At 42.6% G+C, this 20,000-nt stretch overlaps 1 protein-coding gene across 3 annotated transcripts in view; it reads left to right on the top strand.

Moving 5' to 3' along the window:
- LOC123517611 (GATA-binding factor C-like) overlaps nt 1–20,000 on the top strand; it is a 222,642-nt gene that overhangs the window by 50,288 nt on the left and 152,354 nt on the right. For 2 of the 3 annotated variants that reach the window (XM_045277885.1, XM_045277884.1), the window contains exon 3: nt 11,676–12,293. In XM_045277885.1, the coding sequence (XP_045133820.1) occupies nt 11,676–12,293 (618 nt within the window). The remainder of the gene's footprint in view (nt 1–11,675; nt 12,294–20,000) is intronic. The other variant, XM_045277886.1, reaches the window with a different exon arrangement.

Genomic DNA, 20,000 nt, shown 5'->3' with positions numbered 1-20,000 from the left:
TCTCTCTCTCTTTTGCACACATCTAAGAATAAAAAAAAAATAACTGCGAAAATTACACGTGCATATGTCCGTATCGTGCTTGATTGCCCCTCCGTGACAACACTTTCTGGTCTGGGCCAAAAAAATCTGTCATTTACAAGCATAGTGTGAGTGGCGATCCTTAAGAGACCAGGCGAGGGGGCGAGGGAGACGTGGAGCGAGAGGCAAGGCAAGGCAAGGGAACGGACGGGAGGAGGAGCTGCGACGCAAGGCTTTGTGGGACTAACGAGGTCATCAGAGCTGGCGAGGCAGGAAGACCCAGATCTGGATGAGCGATAAAACCAGATCCACATAAGATTGCTTTATCGTCTGGGAAGAAGTCTTGTGTGTGTGTGTGTGTGTGTGTGTGTGTGTGTGTGTGTGTGTGTGTGTGTGTGTGTGTGTGTGTGTGTGTGTTTCTTATTCTTTTATTTTTCAAGTGTTTGTTGTGTGTGTGTGTGTGTGTGTGTGTGTGTGTGTGTGTGTGTGTGTGTGTGTGTGTGTGTGTGTGTGTGTGTGTGTGTGTTTTTTCTTATTCTTTTCTTTTTGTTGTGTTTGGTGCGTGTTTGTGTGTTAGTGTGTTTGTGTTTGGTGTGTACAAACGTATAATTCACGTGTTTTTTTTCGTGTTTTTGTTTAGTTTTTATTTTTTCCCTGTGATTCTTTTTCTTTTCCCTTTTTTTGCTATATATTTTTCATGTTTTTCTTCTTCTGTTCCCTTTTTTTTACTTCTTGTTCGTGTTCTATTATCTATTTTTCTTATCTTCTTCTTCTTCTTCATCTTCTTTCTTTCTTTCTTATCTCCTCTGCCTCGTCTTTTTTTATCGATTTTTTTTTATTTTCCTTTTCTTGCTTTATTTTGTTCATCTTCTTCTTCTGCTCTTTTTCTTAATCTCTTCTCTATTTTTTCTTCTTTTTCTTCATTGTCTTCTTCCTTTCTTATCTCCTGTCCCTTGTCTTCTTTTATCAAACTCCTCTTCATGTACCGCTATTTCATATCTTATACACAATAATCTTCCTCCTCCATCTCCTCCTCCTTCTCCTCCTCCTCCTCCTCCTCCTACTTCTCCTCTTCCTCCTCCTTTTCCTCCTTCTTTACCTCCTAGTCCAACCTCCATCTCATCCTCCTAATCCTCTCTATCCTCGTTCTTCTTCTCCTACTTCTTTTTGTCTTCCTCCTTTTCCTCCTCCCCCTCCCCCTCCTCCTCCTCCTCCTCCTCCTCCTCCTCCTCCTCCTCTTCACATACTCCTGCGTGTTATAGTATTTGATGTTTGTTTTTCTTTTGCAGTTATGTCTGTCTTGTTATATTGCAACAATTTGTGTGTGTGTGTGTGTGTGTGTGTGTGTGTGTGTGTGTGTGTGTGTGAGAGAGAGAGAGAGAGAGAGAGAGAGAGAGAGAGAGAGAGAGAGAGTGCAAACTTTCACTCTTTGAATCGTGATAAAAAAAAAGGGAAAAAAAAGAAAGTGGTATGGGAAGGTTACTTAAACATTTATACTCAGGAAAAGATGGAAAAATATAGAAACGCTTAAAAAATCGGGGACACTGCAAAGGAGGAAGAATATAAAGAAAAATAAGAACAACAACAACTCAAACAACAGCAAATATGGTAACAGCAACAACAACAACAACAACAACAACAACAACAACAATAATAATAATAATAATAATAATAATAATAATAATAATAATAATAACAACGACACAAAACCTAGATAAGGAAAAGAATATGAACAAGAAAAACAAAAACAAGATTAAGAAAAGGAGGAGTGGAAAATATTGTAAGAAAAGGAAGAGGAGGAGAAGGAGGAGTAGGAGGAGGAGGAGGAGGAGGAGGAGGAGGAAGAAGAAATAAATAAGGAGGAAGAATAGAGGAATAATAAACCTACCTTCCTCCCCAAAAAGAGAAAAAACAAGAATATATAAAAAAACCAGAAAGGATAGAAAAAAATATGAAAATGAATATAAAAGCGAAAGAAAAGGAGGAGGAAGAGGAGAAGAAAAGAAAGAGAAAGAATAAAAGAAGGATGAATAACAAAAACAAAGAAAACAAGAATAAAAGAAGAAGACAAAGAAAAAAATTAAAATGAAGAAAAAAAAATTAAAAGTGGAAAAAGAGACGAGAAGAGAAGGAAGGAAGAGGAGGAGGAGGAGGAGTAGGACGAGGATGAGGCAGACGGACAGTGACACACGCCCTAGTTTCTCCCCTGAACGCGGCGCCGTCACCAGAGGGTCCGTATTCAGAAACGCTTTGCCCTCTCACTACGACTACGATTTCCCAAGGCCACAGAGATGATTAGCGGGGTTTTCAAGAGTGTTTCTCCTGTTGATAACGTAAAAATCTTGTCCCTCTGCCTCTAGAACAGTAAAAACACCTTATAAAAAAAACCGTGTAAACTTAGATAAATCCTTTTGAATTAGTGGAGGTGAAATATAGAAGTGTTTGTGAAAAGGAGCGTAGTAGAATCCCTGCCCACGTGTGTTGGTGAGCCGAGACTCTTATTCCTCGCCCTCATTCCTGCGATTCCTTGTACTGTCTCTTTTCTCTCCCCACTTTCACCTGCTGTGCTCTCTCTCTCTCTCTCTCTCTCTCTCTCTCTCTCTCTCTCTCTCTCTGGTTATCTCCATATCTATCAATAAATCTACGTTAATATATCGTATCTATCATTCTCCGTAGCTCGTCTCTCTCTCTCTCTCTCTCTCTCTCTCTCTCTCTCTCTCTCTCTCTCTCTCTCTGTGTGTGTGTGTGTGTGTGTGTGTGTGTGTGTGTGTGTGTGTGTGTGTGTGTGTGTGTGTGTGTGTGTGTGATACTGTATTTCATCTTCTACTATACTTGTACATCTGTCTGTTTGCCATAGTCTATCTTTCTCCTCGGTTCTCTCTCTCTCTCTCTCTCTCTCTCTCTCTCTCTCTCTCTCTCTCTCTCTCTCTCTCTCTCTCTCTCTCTCTCAAGCTACACTCCACCGTTCCTTAATATCGTATCACTTTCTCTCTCTGTCTCTTCCCCTCTCACATTTTTCTCTCACTTCTTTCTTGCTCTCTCTTTCTCTCTCTCTCTCACTCTCTGTTCTTCCCCTTTTTTTATTACCCGCTGGCCTCTCTTTCTTGCCTCCCCACGCCCCTCTTCCTTCCCTTGGCATTAGGGCCGCCTCAGGGGGGGTCCAACACGGCCTCGCTCACTGGAGGTCATCGCTTTCTCTCCACAGTGACCTGCGACGCGCCCTTTGTCACTACCCCGACACCACCACCTCCACCACTACCGCCACTAGCGCCACCACGACCACCACCGCTAGCTGACAGTCGAACGTGTGTGAACTTTCAAGGTGTTTTGTCATACTGAGCACAAATGAACGTAAATGAGGGATAAATTGTAGATCACAGGACGCCATTGAACACGAAGGAAAGGTGCAGTGAAGCAGAATGAGGGACATACATGGAGAAAGACAGAGCGAAAAGTAGTAGCTCGAGGAACACAAATGAACTTAAAAGAAGAACAGACACAAAAAAAAAAAGGAGAGTTATTAGACCGAGGAACACTAAATAATATAGAGGAAGAGAGGTCGAGGATGGATGAGAACAAGGATGAAAACGAGTTGAAGGAGGAGGAGGAGGAGGAGGAGGAGGATAATGAAGACGAGAAAAACGAGGACAAGGAGGACGATGAAAAGGAGGACGATGGGAAGGAAACAAAAATAATGGAGGAGGAGGAGGAGGAAGAACAGGAGGAGAAGGAGGAGGATATGGAGACAAGTTGCAAAAATTTATCGTTTATTTAGCAGTAACTGAAAAGAGAGAGAGAGAGAGAGAGAGAGAGAGAGAGAGAGAGAGAGAGAGAGAGAGAGAGAGAGAGAGAGATGAAGACAGGAAAAAAAAGAGGAAAATGAAGAAAATGAAAGACAAAGTAACAATGAGAGTAGAGACAAGATAGAGAAAGCAAGGAAAAAGAAAAAAAATGTAGAAAAATACAAAATGACATGAGAGAAGCAAAGGAAGAGGGAGAGTGAAGGAGGGGAAGCATAAGGAAGGGAAAAGGGTAGGAAGGGGTGTAGCGGTGTGCCAGTCATCTCGCTTTCCCTTGAGTCACTGGGGTGGGCTGAGGTTAGCGAGTCCTCGGCGTGACGGGCAACTCAGCACAGACTTAACCGTTTCATTGTTAAATATTGTGTCCATAATCACCTCCACCTTTTGACCTTTTTACTACTACGACGCATTTTTATCCCGTTTTTTGGGTGTGACTGGATGAATTTACTTACATTACGAAGGTTTGTGGAGGTCGGAAGATTACTGGCCACAGTCTTCACTATTTTAATCCCCACATAAGTTTCAAAAGGTGTATAAAATCACAAGATACTCAAGGGGATAACACATTAATATAATTTTTTTCTCTTAATTTACTAGTTTTAGAGCTTAGAAAAAAAATATAGCTTCCTTATCTTATTTTCTTAGCTAGTGTGTGTGTGTGTGTGTGTGTGTGTGTGTGTGTGTGTGTGTGTGTGTGTGTGTGTGTGTGTGTGTTTGCTATAGTCTGTAGTCTAAATGTTGATAAAGGAAAAACAGACCCGTTAAAAGTGAAGGCAAATATGAAAACAAATAAAGAAAGTTACAATAATGAAAGTAAAAATTAAATAAAGTAAATGAATAAATATGTTTTTCTACGAGGGCTTTGTCACATCTCTCTCTCTCTCTCTCTCTCTCTCTCTCTCTCTCTCTCTCTCTCTCTCTCTCTGTCTATCTATCTATCTATCTAAATATCTCTCCCAATCTATAACCAAGGCAAAGTATAAAAAGAAAGAAAAATAACAAGGAAAAAATAGAGTAACACAGCCCACACTGACACTTGGGCACGGCTATGTAGATGTGAGAAAAAATGTGTGACAGAAGAAAATAATACACGATGATCACAGAGATTAGAGATAAGATTTATGAAGACAAGACAGCTGATGGAGGAAATAAAAGAGATGCAAAGTTTATGAAAAGACACACACACATACACACACACACACACACACACACACACACACACACACACACACACACACACACACACACAATAAAAAAAAGACGTAAACAAACATAAGAAAGAAAATGGAGATATAAATACACAAGAGGGGAATAGACAAATGAAATACGTTTTAAAAAATACACACATAAAATATTTAGATAAACCGTATAAATTAAAGCAAAAAATAACGGTACAAAAATACAAACAGGAAAAAATTGAAGTAACTGAAGGCAATATCATTCAGTCCAACAGGTTAGTCTTCAAACACTTACCACTTAGATACATCCTACACCACCACTCATGAACACCACTGCTTCATATGACAACCTTAACCTCTTCAATACTGGAACGCATTTTTAACTTCTGTTTTGGGTACGATTAGACGATTTTATTTACATTAGGTAAAGTTTATCGGGATCAAAAGATTAATGGCAAGAGTCTTCACTATTTTAATCCCCACATAAGTTTCTCAAGCTGTATAAAATCACCAGATAGTAACTAGAATGAATATGAAAACGCGTCATGGTACTCAAGGGGTCAAAACATTACTGCTTCAAAACATTTCTCTTATCGCCGCTACGTTCCACACACTGACGTTTAAGAATGGACAGACGGTAAGATGGACGAGTGAATGCAAGGACACGTGAAGAGAGACAGACGCTAGAGACAAGCTTAAAGAATGAGGCAGAAAGGCGACGTTCCTCCTCACACTTTAGCCCAGTAAGCAATGAACTGAACATGTGAAGTAAGAAGTATAAAAACTTGAAATGCATAAGAGAAATTGCCATGTTTAGTTGATATGTTTTTAGTTGAGTCGAGTTAATGGAGGGAAGAAGAAGGAGAAGGAGAAGGGGAGAGAGAGAGAGAGAGAGAGAGAGAGAGAGAGAGAGAGAGAGAGAGAGAGAGAGAAATAGTAGACTTAACTTCTGAAGCCGAAAAAAAAAATATGAGCGAATAACACAAATCAATAAATACGAGTAGTACATGTGAAGAACCGGTTGACCTACTCCTTCCACTGAGAATTTGACATGAACTTAAGTAACAAGCTATGCAGTAACCCAATTCAACCTAAGACAGTACAACCAATCCAAGCGTCACTTAGCTCAACTCAACCTAACATAGTCTAACCTAACCAAACGTAACCTAACATGACCTAATACAATATAAACTAATGTAATCTAATCACGCATCGATCCGAACATAAATCACCCTAATTCGACTAAAGAATATTAACAAAACACTATCTCAACCACCAAGAAAGTGACACGAACCATCAAGAGAGAGAGAGAGAGAGAGAGAGAGAGAGCGTGTTCTCATGAGGTATATAATAATGAATGCCTCCCTGTCACCTTCGCGTTGTCCCTCCATTCAGTTCCTCCGCGTCGGCCGTGTTACTGTGACTCCCTTTGTTTTATTCATCTCGGCCCGCGACGCAACACTTGAGAGGGAGAGAAGCTGCCGGGAGACTCAGGGACACTTGACGCGCAGAGAGGCAAAATTGTAAGAGAAATGGTAAAGGCAATACGAAGAGAAAATTGTCCCGCGCAGAGAGGCAAAATTGTAAGAGAAATAAATGGTAAAGGCAACACGGAAAGAAAATGTGCACACAGAATGGGACATATTGAAGATTAAAGCTTGAAAAATAAAATGATAGAGGGAACAAGGGAATCTAAACTGGACACACTATGATATAAGAGAGTAATGTTAATGGTGTAGATGCCACGAGTTCCAGAAAAAAAAGATAGATGGGAGTAGAAGCTAAGAAAAATAAGAGAAAATAACTGACAAAATAAATTGCTTCGAGAAAAGGGCAGATTGAGGGAAAGACAAAATGCAACATGAAAACCCCCCAAAAAATACCTCGAGACTCAGGGCCGTACTCTGAAACCCTTTGCTCTCTCACCATCACTGCTTTCCAAAGTCTCCAGTTGAAGATACTCGTGGCTTTAAAGGTATTTTTATGGTTCTGGTGATGAATTGGCAAGATTTCTAGTTTATTAAAAGGAGAAACAATCTTGAAAATCCGGTTAGTTACCTCAGTGGCCTTGCAAGATTGACGTAGTGAGACGAAAAAAAATGGTATGGAAATAGTGAAGACAACACAGCGATTAGGAAAGGCATCTCAGACACATGATAGGAAGGAAATCAATGTGAGAGATGACAAGAAGTACACGAAAAATAACAGAAGCTGCCTATAAACTTTCAAGTAGGACAAAAAGAGAAGAGTATGAGAAGAGAGTAGAGAAAACACCTAGAAAAGGGTTTATCATGCACAACAGAAGACAGTGACAGAATACAGAAGCAGACACAAATCATAGAAAAAGACTCTTGTATGAAAATAGAGTAGGAATAGAGGACAAAGAAGCAGAGAGAGAGAGAGAGAGAGAGAGAGAGAGTAAATTATACAAGAGAAAATAGAAAAATAGGAATAATATATATAGAAAGACGCGTATATAGAGGAGAAATAAGAAAGTTAGCTCCAGGAAGACGAAACAAAAAAAAAAAAAAATAGATGATATTGTAGATGGAGGAAAACATGATGAACGACGTGGAGAGAGAGAGAGAGAGAGAGAGAGAGAGAGAGAGAGAGAGAGAGAGAGAGTGGTGTTGTTGGTAGAGAATGGCAATGATGACAAGAGACAAAACACCATGGAAGAGGAGATGAAGGAAGACGAGGATGAAGAGAACTAGATAGGAAGATAAAGTTATGAAGAGTGGAAAACTTAAGAAAAACACCATATCATACAAAAAACAAAGGGGGAAATAACTGGATATCTCAGAACAAAAAGAGGATAAAGTTATAAAGAATTGAAAGAATAATGTAAAAAAAATATGTACCTCAGGAAGAGAAGTAGGAAGAAGAAGATAAATAGGAAGAAAAAGAGAGAGAGAATGAACTAAGTAAAGAAAGAGAATAAGTGTCTTCTGGTACACTGTCTAGTAGTCAAACCAGTTTCTCTTGTTGACTATGGGTGTGAAGGCGTGACTCTCTCTCTCTCTCTCTCTCTCTCTCTCTCTCTCTCTCTCTCTGTGTGTGTGTGTGTGTGTGTGTGTGTGTGTGTGTGTGTGCCCGTTTATCTGTTGGCATGTCTGTTTATCTATCTGCCCGTGTTAAATGTCCGACCGCCTGTCTGTCTGTCTGTTTGTCTCAGGCCGGCTACGTGTTAAGCTTTCTCCCTGTTTGTTGTTAGTGTGTCCCTCCCTGCGCTGCCTGTTTGTCTGTCTGTCTGTCTGTCTGTCGTGTGTGCAGCTGGAGTTCAACTGTAAAAGAAAAGAAGAGGTATTTATATGCATTGTAGCAAAGAGAATGGCGCACACACACACACACACACACACACACACACACACACAGAGAGAGAGAGAGAGAGAGAGAGAGAGAGAGAGAGAGAGAGAGAGAGAGAGAGAGAGAGAGATGAAAATTAAGACAGGCATACACAGACAGAAAGAATATAGACGAGCAGACAAACGTACTTACAAGAACACCACGAAACAAAGATATAGTCAGACTAACAAATATAAAAAAAAAAAAATACAGACAATCACGCACGCAGCCAGACATACACACACACACACACACACACAGACACACAGACAAATCCCCATAAAATGACCAGAAACAGAAGAATACCCGAGACATTACACAGACAAATGATAACAACTTTCCTCTGTCACCACGAAGGGTCCCAAATCTGACCACCGGATTCCCTCTTTACATTTCTCCCAGTCAAAGCTTCCTGTGATGCAAGCGAGGGTCTATTCCTCGTGGCCTTAGCGGTGTAGTGAACCAAGGGCGTGTGTAGAGGTGCTGGATGTGCGTAGGAGGCCAGGAAGACAGAGGGAACATAAGTGTAGCGAGAAAAAATGAACTAATGACAAAATGCAGTTATTATTACCATTTATCTATCTATATAGCAAGCCTACAATTATACAAGAGATGGCCCCAACAAAGCATCACACACTCACACACAGAACATTCACACTAATAGTCAAAATAGACATAAGAACATGACAAAAAAAAAATGTAGGGGAAACTACAAGGCTTCCTCATTTACTGCGTTGGGGTTAAGCATTTCGAGTAAGATAATAACAGTAATAAAGGCAATGATTTCTCCCCATCTACCGAAATGTAATTCAGAACTTAGAAGGTTAAATTGCAGTAGATTTTTTGCCCATTAAGTAACTGATTGTGATGAATTGAAGCATTTGAAGTGAGATTATAGACAAAGATTTCTTTCCTCACTCATCTTCATGTCGGTTGGAGACGCATGGAAATATATATGAGAGAGAGAGAGAGAGAGAGAGACAGAGAGAGAGAGAGAGAGAGAGTATGTTTGTTGTGAATAAGAAAATATAGGCAGCAATAATAATAATGTGCAAATGAAGGAGAAGAATAAAGAAGGCAAGACTAAAAGATGATGATGAAATAATCTTACTTGTAAAAAAGAAACATAGAGTGTTCAGGAATAAGGAAGGAAGGAAGGAAGAAAGGAAGGAAGGAAGGAAGGAAGGAAAGAGAAAGGAATGATAGAAGTAAGGAAAAAAATGAAATAAGGGAAATAAGGAGAATATTGTGAAACGAAGGAAGAGAAAGGAAGGAAAGAAAATATGAAAGAAAGAATGAAGGAAGGCACATAGGAAGGAAAGAAGTAAAGAAGGAAAGAAGGATGACGGGAAGAAAGGAAGGAAAGAAGGAAAAAAATAAAAGAAAAAGAAAAAAAGAAATGAAGTAAAAACAAAAGAAAAGAAAAAGGAAGGAAGGAAGGAAAAAAAGAAAGGAAAGAAGGAAAACAGAAAAAAAGGGAGAATACAGAAAAAAAAAATACACTTGCATCAAATCAACAATACAAAAAAGAACACACACACACACACACACACACACACACACACACACACACACACACACACACACACACACACACACAAAGGGAAAGTAAGTACGTAGGAGGCGAGGGGACGGAAATGAGAGAGAAAGGAACCATATAGAAAACAAGGAGAGTGATATACAAAGGGGGAAAAATCGAGAGGGATAGAGTAACGAAGCAAGGCCTTTACCACTGAACGAAAATGGTGAGGGAAGGAACAAGGGGGGAAGAGAGTTAAAGAAGAGGGAGAGATTGGGAACTGTTTATATGAGGGTGCAGGGATGTAGAGGGGGAAGTAAAGGCTGACGAATGACTCAGCAGACCCCCCTCCCGACCCAGCTCTCCCTCCCTTCACTGAATTATTCATTGCAGTTATTCATTTTCGCATCGAGGTGTTGGTGGTCACTCGAGAGAGAAAGTTTGGTCTGAATGCTTGATTGGACACTGAATTGTAATGTTTTCCAGCGCACGTTCTTGGCCAATCCCGCATTAATTCCTGAGATAGGATTTAGATCAGTGAAGATGAATATGTAAGGATAAGGTTTAGTATCCGGTCATCAGGGTTCGCTCGTCGGGTATTGCGTCAATGCTGGGACACTTTATTACCTTGAGATTTATGTAAGATTAGGCCATTTTATTGACATTAGGAATTGTCTGTGGAGGTCAGAAGATTAAAGGCCACAGTCTTCACTATTTAAATCCCACACATGAATTTCTGAAGCTGTATAACATCACCAAATGGTCACCAGAGGGAATATGGAAATGAGTCATGGGTACTGAAGGGTTAAGGTTGTGTGGGTAGAAAGGCAGTAGTTTGCAATGCTTGAAACTAAGATATGCCATTGTTATAAAAAGAAATACTTAATAGATAAATAGATAGGTGAAATATAGATGGATTGATAAGTAAGTTGATCAGTGAAGACAAATAAATCATCAGAAGTAACCTAAGCAAGATTTTCACTTCATTCACTCGTACATTGATGAGTTTTTTTAAGGCAGTCAGCTCTCACATAAATTATAGATAAAAAAAGAAAAGTTCACTGGCTAATGGTGATAAACTTGACAGTCCCCAACACCTTCACACGGAAGCTAGACACTGTCTTCACTCAGGAAAATTATCAAAAGTAAGCATTTAACTGAACCCGAGTAACAATGGGTCGCCGTCCCGTACCCTCCCCATCCCCCTCACCTGTGTCTCTCCACTCCTCCTCACCTGGCCACGCGCGGCGCCTTAAGCAACAGGTGGGGTGAGGGGGAGGCATTTCCTGTCACGAGACCAACTTTTGTGAGAAACACGGGGGGTGATGTCGAAAATAGAAAGCATTTCCTATTCGTCGGAATGCCAGTCATGTTGGCGACGCTGGAGGTGTTGGCGTCTTCTGTGAGGCCGCGCCCTTCACGCCCAGACCTCCACACGGCTCACCTTGCGTGGTATTGGTGACTGGCTGACTCACAGGCTCTGTCCTTTGAGTGGTTGTGCTACTGCAATTCCTGGGTTTGTGTTTTACTGCGTGTACATGTTTGTTGGCAGACAAACATGATCGTGGCAAATTAATATCTTCCTGACAGACGACCATGGATACTGGAAGATTTTCCTTGACTTTTGAACAATAAATTCACATATTTCCTCGCATGGTAGCGCTGGGTTTGCTCGTGAATGTCAAACCTTGATGCTTTATTTTTTTAATAGATTTTTTTCTTTCTCTGCGCTCACCACACATCCCTCCCCTGCCTCGAAGCTGGACACTTTAATGTGGCTGAATATTAAACATGTTTTTCTTACCATTGTTTCAGGTCGGGTGGGAACCAGCCCTGTCCGCCCACACTACCCTACGCCCCTGCACGCCACCTGGTTTCCTGAGCACTCCAGGGCTGTGGGCGTGACTCACTCCCCCTCCACGTCATGGGTGCCGCCGCTCACCTCACGGCCGCCGCCGCCAGCGCCCCTCCACCACCCGCATCTCTTCACATTCCCGCCCACGCCACCCAAGGATGCTACACCAGACACCATCGGCATGACGGCGGTGGCCCATGACTACAGCTGCGTCACCACCTCTGCGGCCTCGCACGCTGCCCACCAGCAGGGGCTGGAGATGTCCCTGGCGGAAGTCAAGTCACCCGCCACGCTGCTGCCCCTAATGGGCGGCTCCAAACGCGAAGGTATCGACGAGTATGCCTTCTCTGTTCCCTTACACACCCCCGTCCAACCACCGCCCATCCTCCACGCCCACAACCCTCAACCTCTGCCACCGCCCGCTGAGGGGCTCCCACCCGACCCCTATGCAGCCCACGACGCCTACCTCCCCGCCCATGAGGATGCCTACTACCCCCTACCCCCGGACCCTTCACCTCCCGGACGCGCCCCTTCCATCTCGGCCGCCAAGACCAAAAGCAAAGCCAAGGCCAGCGCCGGTAAGCCAGCCTTCGCATAATTCCTGCGTTAATACATCACCATCATTCTGCACCAGCTGACTGACACCGATCACTTCTGTTGCTTCTTTAAGACCTTACATTTGCACCTCACAAACGTCAAGGCCCGCCCCCTGGGAGGCGAATCCCGGCGGTGGCCTGACTCACCACCACCGCCGCCCTTACCCTATGATGGGAGTCGCGTTTTTGGAGTGATCATTATTTAGTGAGTGGCGGCGGCGCTTATTGCACTGCATAAACATGATGGCACCCGTGGCCTGAGAGGTGTTAAGCGTGGCGCGATGTGTTGAATGAGGCAGCAGCGCCGCTAGTGACCGGCTGCTGCTACTGCTGTATAACATTACCTTCATAAGCGCCCTGGGCTTTTGGAGCTTGTCTGTGGCCATCCCTCAGTACTATACCTCTGCAACACTTACGACTGTTGTTTGTTGATGCACATGCACTGTGTTTTGCACGCACCACTTCACCTTCCCCCATGATGTGCATTCTATCACTCAGTTGTACTTGTGCTCTGGGCTTCCTAAATGCATGTATTTCTCTTCTCGCAACAAACAAACCTTTGCGTCCATTAATCGCGTTAAGATAACCTTTCACGGCACCTCAACACCGCTCTCCCCGAATACCATAATTACTCCCAATCCCCGTGACGTCAGCAGCTGCATTAGTATTCTACGTTATTTCTTTTTTTCCACACACAAATACGATCAAGACAATTTACAATACCATTATGCTGTTACGCCATCCTTGCACATGTTTTATGGAAGATTCCGAGAGTCATCCTTGCACAACATTCAGCGTGTGATGGGAAGAGCGTTTGGGGAAATAAGGCTTCCAACGACAAGGGTTTACTGGAAGAATACATTTAGGGAAACTTACAGCGTGGTGGTCTCTTCATATTCAGAAGCAAGGCTGTATTGCATAGCACTTTTGATTCTTAAAGTAATTTTTTTTCAAAAGTCACACAGACAATTGTTTGTGTTTACATGACCAAATTTTCAAATGGTGATGCGTAATATTTCTTGAACTATTACTAGATTTATGAATAAACCCTAATAACATTTACCTGTGCTCGTAAACCCTAGAATCAAATAACTCTTACTTTGAAAGGAACTGGAAAATATTTCCCGAGGACTGGGTGTTTAGCCTGCGGTGGAAGAATACAAAAGACAAGGTTCCCTATTTATAGTTGCCAAACCAATTAGCTGGGAAAATAAAAAAAAAACTTATTTTCTGACCGTTAAAATCAGCTATTGTGACCTTTAGGAAAGTAAACCTTGACCTCTAAAATTACTACCACTACCATCACCCCCACCCACATCACCACCACCACCACCACCACTTCTACTGACAGGAGGAGGAAGGGTTCTGGGATAGCCGCTCCTGGCACAGAGGGACTACTTTCTCCTCTAATAGCTGTCCCGCCTCCACCTCACCTCCACCTCAGCTTGTTTTTTCCTCCCACTCACATACTCCCTGGACCAGTGCATAGGTACCACACACACAAAAATAAATAAATAAATAAATAAACAAATGAATAATTGAAATAAACAACACCAGCTTAAAATGTATTAGTGGTCTTTTTACATTATTTCTTAATTCCATCACTAATCATTTATTCATCTAATTACATGCATACGCAAAAAAATATACTAAATACTGAAAGGCAAAACAACCACACCCCTTACACACACTCACACACACACACACACACACACACACACACACACACACACACACACACACCAATACTAAAAATTACAAGTTCAAAATATTATTCGCATAACTCACACATTAAAAGCAAGACAGACATACATCCACGAACTAAAAGGAAGACAAGAAAAGCATTTTATCCATCATTTTTCTCTCCAATGTCTCGATTCCCTCTAGAAGCAAATTCACACGATTCACAGCAGGCCATGATTAAGTTTTATCACACCTATGAAGTTCAGTCTCTTTTGGTACCCGCATAAGCCATGGCGAATCATTCTAGTCAACGGATTTTTCTTATGCCTGTTGTATTGTTCTGGTGGAGTATGTTCCTGGTGGTTATTTGTTTTTATGAACACGTATAAGTAGAGTTATCAACATAACATCATTGTCTTTATTGCTGATTCTATTACTGTTATTACTATTACTCTTCCTATCATTACTACTACTACCATTACTGCTAGTACTACTACGTCTGCTACTACTACTACTACTACTACTACTACTACTACTACTACTATGGCCACCACCACTATCACTGCTACTACTGGTACAACAAAAACAAAGGCACGTGATTGTACAAAAAGCTAACGACCATCTGTTAAGCTATCACACCACACCTTGCACTGCACTCACACCTTTTTTTTTCATTTGCTCATCTGATTATGTAAGTGATCGATTATCAACCTCTTATCTGAGCTCTATCTGGCGCCAGAGATGCTCAGACAAGGGTACCAGACAACCGCAGCTTCCACTCTGGCACCCAAGTCCTGCCAGACCCCAAGAGCTTGATTATAAGCCGTGTCGGTGAGTTTGTATCGATTTTTCAGTGAGTTCTTGGCAAGCGGCAGTGGTTTAGTCTTGCTGAGTCCGTGCCAGGAAGACCTCGCGTTTTACCAGATGGTATTTCTCCACACTGTCTTTCTCGTCAAGGGTTTTGTAGTCCTACGTCACTAGCACCTCCCCACATAAGTCAACGTTTGATAAAGTCTTGCGTGTATTTGGAAAGACACACCGAACGCTGGTTAGGTCACGAGACAATGGGATGCGGCACCACAAAGTACAGTTGGTTCCTCTGGCGCCAGGCTGCTCCGGGCGTGCCTGGCGCCAGCCTTGTTGGGAGAAATTTGTCTTGCTTGATTAAGAGATCGAATGAGGAGATAAAGTTGTCCGCTTGAGGGATGCGAGGCTCAGGGCAGAGGCAGCAAGTCCGGGAAAGGAACAATGCCTAGGTCAGAAGTTCTTAAATGCTGTTCGTGAAGCCCTTCGGAGAGGTTGACAAGGTAATCTGATTAGTAAATACGATCTATTGGTTGCGCTGAAGACATCAAAAGAGGCGCCGGATAAGAGATACAGTATTAGTGGTGTTCAAACAAAGCGTTATCTGTTAAGCAACATGTTATTAATTACCTAGACACAAGTGGAGTTAGTGATGCCAATGAGAATGACGACGTTATTTGTAGTACGTATCGTATTAAAGGGTATCAATAATGAGATTTACAGATAGACAACGATCCCATAATTAATGAATGTCAGAGTGTTGGTTCTTACTGTCAATATTCCCATTTCAACATACTGAACACACAAATCGGTAAAGCACACTTATTGGGCAAAATACGCATTGACGTTTGCTAAAAATCAAGTATTCTTAAACACTTTGTTCTCTCTTCAGGACCATTTATACAAAGCCAACACAAGTGATAGTCAGGTCGACATCAAAGTTTTTTTTCTATTGAGAATTCAGGGTTACTGTTAAACTATTATTAGAATCGTGAAAACAACCTTGAAGCTTAATAATTTCCACTGCAGCCTATTGAGGTCGATGTGAGAAAACGAAAACCTTTAATAATTATGTATACCATAAGACAGACTAGAACCTAGACAGCAAACGTATTCCTCACCTGGAGTAATGAAGGGTGCCGGCGTTCCTCTTCTATGGTCGGTGGTATTCCTTGATCCCTCGCCTCTTTAGGTCTAGATAACCAGTTACCTGCGCAGGAGATAGAAGGAACACGGTCGTACAGAAAGGAAGGTAGATCATGACACATTTAGTTCCACGAAATCAAGGTTAAGAAATTTTAAAAAGGGACGCAAATGTATAATTCTCTCTCTCTCTCTCTCTCTCTCTCTCTCTCTCTCTCTCTCTCTCTCTCTCTCCCATGCTACCTAAAAGTCTATACGTCTAGTTTCACCAAGTTTTTAAGGAAAGAGTCAGGAGTAGCTTGGAAAGGTCTGACCCTCCTCACCCATGTCACCAAATAATGTGCCCCTCAGCTCTACCTACTACAAATGATCACAGCACCAGTGGTAGTTGTAGTAGTAGTAGTAGTAGTAGTAGTAGTAGTAGTAGTAGTAATAGTAGCAGCAGTAAAATTAGTAGAAGTAGTAATAGTATTGGTGGTAGTGGTGGTTGTGGTTATTATTATTGGCATTGTTATTGGTGGTGGTGGTGGTGGTGGAGATGGAGGTGGCGGTGGGGGTGGTTGCAGTATTGGCGACGGTTTTAAGTCATTGTTCTTGTTCTTATTGTCTTTTGTCTTTTACTTGTATTCTTGTTATTGTTCTTCTTGTTGCTGGTGTCTTTGTTCCTGCAGTTGTTGTTGCTGTTGTTGTTGCTGTTGTTTTTGCTGTTATTGTTAATGGTGCAGGAAAAGAGGTTTCTATAATAATAACAGTGCTTTACTTAGCGGAACACAAGTTTACAGTTACAACATACTCTTAGAAACACTCACCTTCAACACATACTATCACACTGCTATGAGGAACACAAAAAGAGAAACATTACTTAAACACACACACACACACACACACACACACACACACACACACACACACACACACACACACACACACACACACACACACACACACACACACACACACACACACACACACACGCCCGGTAGCTCAGTGGTTAGAGCGCTGGCTTCACAAGCCAGAGGACCGGGGTTCGATTCCCCGGCCGGGTGGAGATATTTGGGTGTGTCTCCTTTCACGTGTAGCCCCTGTTCACCTAGCAGTGAGTAGGTACGGGATGTAAATCGAGGAGTTGTGACCTTGTTGCCCCGGTGTGTGGTGTGTGCCTGGTCTCAGGCCTATCCGAAGATCGGAAATAATGAGCTCTGAGCTCGTTCCGTAGGGTAACGTCTGGCTGTCTCGTCAGAGACTGCAGCAGATCAAACAGTGAAACACACACACACACACACACACACACACACACACACACACACACATGAAAAAAAAAAACGAATTTAAATATTGTGTACCCAAATACCGCACAGCCGAACCTACCCCACCCAGCCACCCTCACACACACACACACACACACACACACACACACACACACACACACGCCTGTGACACTTAACACCACGCGCAGCAAACACCAGTCAACAGTGAGTGAGTCTGGGAGCGACGAGGCAGGACCCGCAAGCTTCTTCTTTCTTTATCAGAATCAGGTTCCAGTACAGTACCACATTTCTGCTTCAGAGAGACAAGAAGCCCAGCGACTCCAGGTGACTTAACCGACGCTGAGACTAATGATCTTAACGTCACTCTCTCGTGTGTTCGGTTCTAAAGGCAATGTCGGACGTAATCTGGCCGAAATCTTCATGCCAGAGAGAGAGAGAGAGAGAGAGAGAGAGAGAGAGAGAGAGAGAGAGAGAGAGAGAGAGAGAGAGGTCATATTGTTACCTGTTTGTGTGCATGGCCGCGCCTGCTAGCTGGATTAGGGGCCTGAGGGTGTGAAGCTTAAGATTTTACTGCTTTGATCATTACTCGTTAACATTCAAAGGACTTTAAAATAGTGTTAGGAAGGAGACAAACAAAGAAAACTCTTCAGTGTTTTATCTAAGTGTGTCTCTGTAAGCGTATATAAACTTTTTTTTTAACTAATTTCACTGTTAACTGTGATAGAATTAACTTATCAATATTGCTAGAAAAAACACTTAGACTTTCAAGTTATTTACATGAACACAGATTAAAAAAAAAACTCATTTTTTTCTCTTACTTGTGTATCAATACAAAAATACTTATACATCGTTCTTTATGTAAACTGTATCCAGAGAATTAGGAATAAAACAATATGTGCTTGGCCAGAGAGAGAGAGAGAGAGAGAGAGAGAGAGAGAGAGAGAATACAGGTTTATCATTTTATCTGTAGATCACAAAACTATTAGAAAGAGACTACAGTACAAAAGTCAACATATAAAAAGCTCTTAGTGATTATGGAGGGAAAAAAAAAATGTGCTGCAGTGAAGGTGTCATTAATCTTTGCGGGCGAGGCTTGTGAGAGGCAGCAGCCAAGCCCTGATCACTAACGAGGTGGTGAGTAGCGGTAAATCGCCTCCCGCCCACCCGTGTCCTGTCCACGTCAAGCAGGTGCCGCCGCTCCTTCCCGCCCCAGTCACCCGGCTTGGGGACGCACACTGCACTGGCTGGCTGGCTGGCTGGCAGGGGGAGGGGGGGGGGAAGCATGTACGCAAGTCACATGCACAAACAGTGGTTACAAATTCAGATGTACACACCACTTATGATTGGTAATAAAAGTTGAATATGTAAATACGCATCTATACACAGACTGATCGATAGATAAAGAGGTAGGTAAAGATAACGATATATAGGTAGATAGCTATACTGATAGGTAAATAGATAGATGGATAGATAATAGATGGGTAGGTAAACAGAGATTTATTGATGTAAATAATTAATGCAAGTTTATTTAGATTTTTAAAAAGTAAATAGTAATGGATTCTTCAATAGGGTGACAGGTGAATAGAATAAACTTAACAAGGAGTCAGTTACGATATTTAAAGGATGACTGAACTCTTATGGGCGCAGATGAAAGATATACACAGATGACCATGATGTATGTAAAGGGATTGCCACATGTAGAACTGCTGATATCTTGCAGCATTCATTATGTTCTGACGTTTTGTTGTATAAATGACCAACCTTATTGTTGTGGCATCAAAGCTGAGTACTTTCTCTCTCTCTCTCTCTCTCTCTCTCTCTCTCTCTCATTCTAAACACCTCCACGTAAACACGCTTCACACACCCACGTATCATCCTCCTACTTCTCCTCCTTCAGCAGAAAATAACCAAAAACATATTGATATATTCCAGACAATTAACACCAACACACTACGTGCTTTGATCCACGTCCCAAACCTTCTACGTCACCAGGGCCCTCCTTTTCTTTTTCCATCCTCCTCCTCCTCCTCCTCCTCCTCCTCCTCCTCCTCCTCCTCCTCCTCCTCCCTCTCCTCCTCCTCCTCCTCCTCCTCCAATTCCTTTACGTAGTCTTCGCCCGCCTCCGCCTTCCCACGCACCCTTGTAACAAGAACTAATTAAATGTTATTGACCACGTCTGCACGGCGGGGCCACCACCACCACCACCACCATCACTACCACCAGCCAGTCAGCCAGCCTCCCTCCATCCAAGGCAGCGATAAAAACAAGGCAGTATCGGGGAGTGTTCGGGTCACCGCGGCTAATTAGTGACATTTGATACATGCCCCTTCCCTATACTAGCCTCCTCCTGATGCCCTCTCTCCTTCCCTCCCTCCCTCCCTCTCGCCCTCTCCCAGCGTCTCCTCACCTTCAGGTCTGCACACACGCGCCTGTCTAGCACCTCCAGCATTATGGCGTTTTGATGTCTGCGCTAAAACCTGTGTAATTATTTCCACCCTGTCCTCGCTCCTCTGTTCTCTCTCTCTCTCTCTCTCTCTCTCTCTCTCTCTCTCTCTCAGTGCGACACTTCTCCGAGGGTCGTCCTGATTCAAGTTTGGCTAATTCAATGATAACCACTAATTTACGGCAAATCAGCGGGAGATTAGGAACGTTCTTCAGATAGCAGTGATCGGCGCCGCGTCTTCCCGTCCGCAGCGCTCCCGGCCAAGTTGACACGATAAGGCGCCGCCCTACACTCGATAATGATGATATAAGGGCCATATAGGGCGGCCCGGACCACGGCATAATGGGC

The sequence above is a fragment of the Portunus trituberculatus genome, chromosome 42 (assembly GCF_017591435.1).
Source record: "Portunus trituberculatus isolate SZX2019 chromosome 42, ASM1759143v1, whole genome shotgun sequence".
NCBI classification, from domain to species: domain Eukaryota; kingdom Metazoa; phylum Arthropoda; class Malacostraca; order Decapoda; family Portunidae; genus Portunus; species Portunus trituberculatus.
Note: the sequence above shows the minus strand (reverse complement) of the source record. Positions and strands in the feature narration are given on the sequence as shown.